The sequence below is a fragment of the Corylus avellana genome, chromosome 2 (assembly GCF_965113065.1).
Source record: "Corylus avellana chromosome 2, dhCorAvel1.hap1.2, whole genome shotgun sequence".
NCBI classification, from domain to species: Eukaryota; Viridiplantae; Streptophyta; class Magnoliopsida; order Fagales; family Betulaceae; genus Corylus; species Corylus avellana.
In genome coordinates this window covers 35301088-35305440 of record NC_142491.1, presented here as the reverse complement: position 1 = coordinate 35305440, position 4353 = coordinate 35301088, and the positions used below count along the sequence as shown (strand labels likewise).

Genomic DNA, 4353 nt, shown 5'->3' with positions numbered 1-4353 from the left:
TTTGATCTCATCACTACATATGATGTCTAGGAACTTTGGGGTCTTGGGCAGTCAGCTTGAATCTCTTTTAGGTCATTAAAGCGTGAAAGAATCTTCTTTTGTAATTCTTAATATCAATAATCAACCATGTGCTCTGTGAAATGGTGACATATTTGGGAGCAAGTTGTCTCTCTTTAATATATATATATATATATATATATATATATATATATATATATATATATATATATATATGTTTCATTTCTTCCTTTGATTTTATTGAAAAATTGCACAGAAATGCAATGCATGTTAAATCATTGGTAAAGCAGGGTTGAGAATTATAAAACTATAAGTTAACCTTCTAAATGGAAGGCCAATATTTTGCATCATTGACTTTGTAAAATCATACTTACATTATCAACTTCAATTACAGCAGTTTGACAAATAAATTTTCAATAGCTACTTGTTTGCTTGCAGTGTGTTATTATTAAGCTTAAGTTTGGCTCAAACATAACAAACACCAACAAGCACATTCCCTCTCTTCATGTTGATGTAAATAGTGTGCTCCCTAAGGGAAATGAACCAGTGCCCTCACCCATGACAGTGGTCATTTCCATCTCTTTCTCTTGTATCCTTTCGAGTTCCTGCACAACCATTTCCATCTTTGGTCTCTTTTTTCCTGGAAAACTCATGCATCGTAGTGTCAGTCTGATCAAATCCCTCATTCCCTCGGTGGTGAAGCTTCCAACTAGCCGGCGGTCCACAAAATCGTTTAAAGCCAATCGTGATTCCACCTACACAAGTTAACAAAGCAAAAAAAGCCAATTATTTCCAGCTCAAATTTGAAATTTTTGGCGAAAGCAATATGGCCTTGAGCTTACTTGGACAAGCAACACTATCAAATTTGTATTCAAAATAACTTAATTTTCTCAACAACCTTAAGAATGAGAGCTAGGATAGCGGAATGGATCAAAACATCGAAGCCGATGTTATTATTTAGATCTTTATCGCCATAAGCTGATAGATTTATCCTAAATTTTATGATAGTTTACAGCTAGTGTTAGTAAATTCCTCTATGTCACACCAAGGTAAGTAAGAATTTCTTCTGAAAAAGAATCAAAGAGAGAAATATTTTACATACCCATTGGAAAAGGCTTTCATTAGATCCCAAGGAGTCATTATGAAAAGCCTCCTGTCCAGTCACAAGCTCCAAAAGAAATACCCCAAAGCTGTACACATCGCTCATTTCAGAGAGAGCCCCTGATAGTCCTACCCTAAACATTGGCACACATGATGAATTTGTTAAAATAATGATTAAGTAATTAAATTTATCTCTTTCTATCAGCTTAAACTTTTGGAATAAGTGGTAATTTAACATGATATTAGAGTTAAAGGTTCTGGGATCGAACCATGACTCTGTCAATTCACCCCCCATTTAAATTAAATATTCCACGTGTTGGGCATCGCTTATTAAGAGGGAGTTTGAGCCCACATGTGAAGGGGAGTGTTAAAGTACCTCTTCCTATCAGCTTAAACTTTTGGGATAAGTGGTGATTTAAGAGAATTGTATGTAGGGAAAAAGCTATGTTATTCAACACCAAAATGAAAATGAATGCAATCGGAAATGAATTTACTCTGGATCTCGGAGAACATTGCGACCTGATGTCCGAGATGGGCCTGCTTCTTCTATCTTTTCAAGTAGTATTGAGACCCCTGCATCTGAAACCTTAGCAATGAAGTTCTCATCAACCAAGACATTTGCTGTTTTGAAGTTCTTGTGCACCAAGGGAGGTCTTAGGCCATGCAGGTGGCATAAACCTGCACTAATTAAACAACCAATTCTCAATTCAACTCTGTCAATTCTTATTTGGTCAACAACATATCCTCATTAGATTCTGTTGAATCTACCTTTGGCACCCCCTATAGCAATGGATAGCCTTTGCTTGAACTCTATTTTAGTTGAGGAATCTATTCCAGTATCTGCCAAAAATCAATATGATCATTCAAAATCATGTATCACATGATCATTCAAAATCAATTCCTACTAATTAAATAACTCATACCGTAGAGGTGATTGCACATGCTTCCATTGGGTACATGTTCAAAAACTAGCATTTGAGATCCGCTTTCCTGGCAGTAACCAAGAAGAGCAACTAAATTTCGATGCCGAAACTCTGACAAAAAACTCACCTGTTCACCACATAAACTGTTACTTAATCCCCCAAGTCTCCATTTTGTTAAAGCAAAGAATATCCACAAGTAGTAACAGATATTGTGCATTCACTCAGTGAAGATGGATTATTGGTTTAACATGTTTTGTAGTGGATTTTGGAACAAAGAAGAATATAATCAAACATGTCGGAACCTAGTGCTACCTCTGCAACAAAATCTTGTTGAGGAGGACCTGGACGCCTTTTGATAGCCACAACAGTCCCATCACAGAGCAAACCTTTATAAACCGGGCCGAAGCTTCCATACCCAATGAGAGTGCTTTCACTGAATTGCTTGGTAGCTTGCTCTAATTCTATCATTGTGAACTGCTTGGCTCTATGTGCTCCACCTCCCCTATCCCACTCCACTGTTATGTGGAGGGCATCGGCCAATGTAACCAACCCCAACAACAATCAATGTGAAAAATGAAATAGCCATTGAAACTACTCTTACCTAGTGCAGATGGATCTGAAGAACCTGTCTCTGAATTCCTGTTTCCAACGTTTTTACATTGTAACTTGCACACCCACACAAGTAGAATGACTATGGCCAAGAATGCAACTGCCCCTGCAGCACCTCCAACTACAGCTGCATTCGACTTTGACATGTCACACAGCCTTTGTGTGATGCAGGAGAACCCAAGAGTAATCAATATTTATTAAAACAAAAAGGAAGAAGAAGAAGAAGAAAAAAAAGAAAGAAAAGGCAACTCGATCTTTTGTTTCTCTGCTGATATAAAGTAGGGATCAGAAGACAACTCATTTGTTTCTCAAAGTGCCCCACTTCCCTGTCCAGAATTCACCACCTCGTCAAAATGACATTGGAGAATCCCATGACTGATCAGCATGTGTCCTTTCAAAACAAATCCTTCTTTTATCTGGTTTTGAGGGGAAGAGGGGTGATGGGTGACTTTAGGAACTATTAAAAGATATGAAGCAGAAGTTATTACCCTATAAGTTACTGCTGCAAGCCTTTTATGCTGATTTATATTGCACGTTGCTTCCAGAAAGAAGACATCATAATGATTCTCTTCAGAAATTCAGTACATACAATTAGGGTGAAGAAAGAGCGTTTGATGTACAACAAGAACTTCTGCAAGTAAGCTGACTAGCACATCTATGTGGTCTCTCTATACTGAAAAAGAAAATCAATGCCATGTGAGCTGTTGTTACCAACTGTAAATTTTATTACTTTTATTTTTATTTTTTACTATGTGAATGTGGACGGGGGTGATAAAGCGACTTTAGTTGGACAGGTACCGGAAGACATAATTATTGAAGGGAATCAAATGGAAAGGTAGTAATCAGCCTATCGATTTCAAGTCTCCTCCCTGAATTCACTCTATCTTCCTTTTTGCCTCTTTTTTGTCATCTGATCTGGAAAGATGGGAGGGAGTTCCTATTATATTTTAGAGAGATGGGACTCTTCCCCAGATGGGGTCATTGACAACCGAGCTGAGGCAACAAGACATTACCACCACAGCAAGTTCAACAGGTGCTCTGTTTCCATGGCTACATGTTCTTGGTTTTATTGCTTATAAATGAATGTGATCTGTTTTGGCAAAAACACGATCTGAAATTTTCTCCCCTTTTGCCTGCTTTTGTATATATATTTATATTTCTTCCAACTAGTTGAGCTGTGGTCCTGTGGACAAGGGGCAGGGATTTTTTTGAGCTGTTAGGTTCTCTCTCTCTCTCTCTCTCTCTCTCTCATTTATTTATTTTGTTTTTTTGCTTGAATTTGTTGTGTTTTGGGGTTAGCTTGTAAAGCAAAAGGGGATTTGTGGAAATGAGATTGTCATTTCATGCAGGCCTGCAAGCTAGGTACAACAGAGAGAGAGAGAGAGGAGAGGTAGATTTCTCAAACAGCCTTGGATCTGTTGTGTGAGACTCTGGCAGCAAGTGAGGATGTTTGTGCATGGCCAGAGTAGAAAAAAAGATTGATTTCTGAACTCCATTATTCTATTTCATGCTATGAACTTTATTTGTTTTATCGACAAGAGGAACTTACTGTGAAACTACTACAAACATTAACAAAAGTTCAGGTTTCTCACACCTGGTAGTCCTTCAATGTTTCTGCTTGCTAGGTGTGGGCTCATATGAAGAGTAAATAGTTATTTTTTGGTCAAAATCATCCCCATAGGGCGGCAGCATCCACCTAGTA

The 4353-nt window shown here is 37.9% G+C and overlaps 1 protein-coding gene across 1 annotated transcript; it reads right to left on the bottom strand.

Moving 5' to 3' along the window:
- Window positions 1-368: 368 nt before the first annotated feature.
- On the bottom strand, window positions 369-3275 carry LOC132167714 (proline-rich receptor-like protein kinase PERK3). The gene is made up of 7 exons (XM_088513802.1): window positions 2644-3275; window positions 2355-2557; window positions 2043-2169; window positions 1888-1959; window positions 1614-1797; window positions 1121-1253; window positions 369-773 (listed from the first exon to the last, which is right to left on the bottom strand). Exons 1-7 carry the CDS (start codon window positions 2795-2797, stop codon window positions 522-524), a joined length of 1125 nt encoding a protein of 374 aa, XP_088369928.1. The 5' UTR covers window positions 2798-3275; the 3' UTR covers window positions 369-521.
- Between the last annotated feature and the right edge of the window lie 1078 nt (window positions 3276-4353).

Bases quoted from the DNA above. Each gene is read 5' to 3' on its own strand.
- LOC132167714 (XM_088513802.1), bottom strand. From the start codon at position 2,797: ATGTCAAAGTCGAATGCAGCTGTAGTTGGAGGTGCTGCAGGGGCAGTT. The intron at 1,798-1,887 runs GTAGATTCAACA...TAATTAGTGCAG, and splicing joins TGCTATAGGGGGTGCCAAAG to GTTTATGCCACCTGCATGGC. The intron at 1,254-1,613 runs GTAAATTCATTT...GCCAATGTTTAG, and splicing joins AATGTTCTCCGAGATCCAGA to GGTAGGACTATCAGGGGCTC.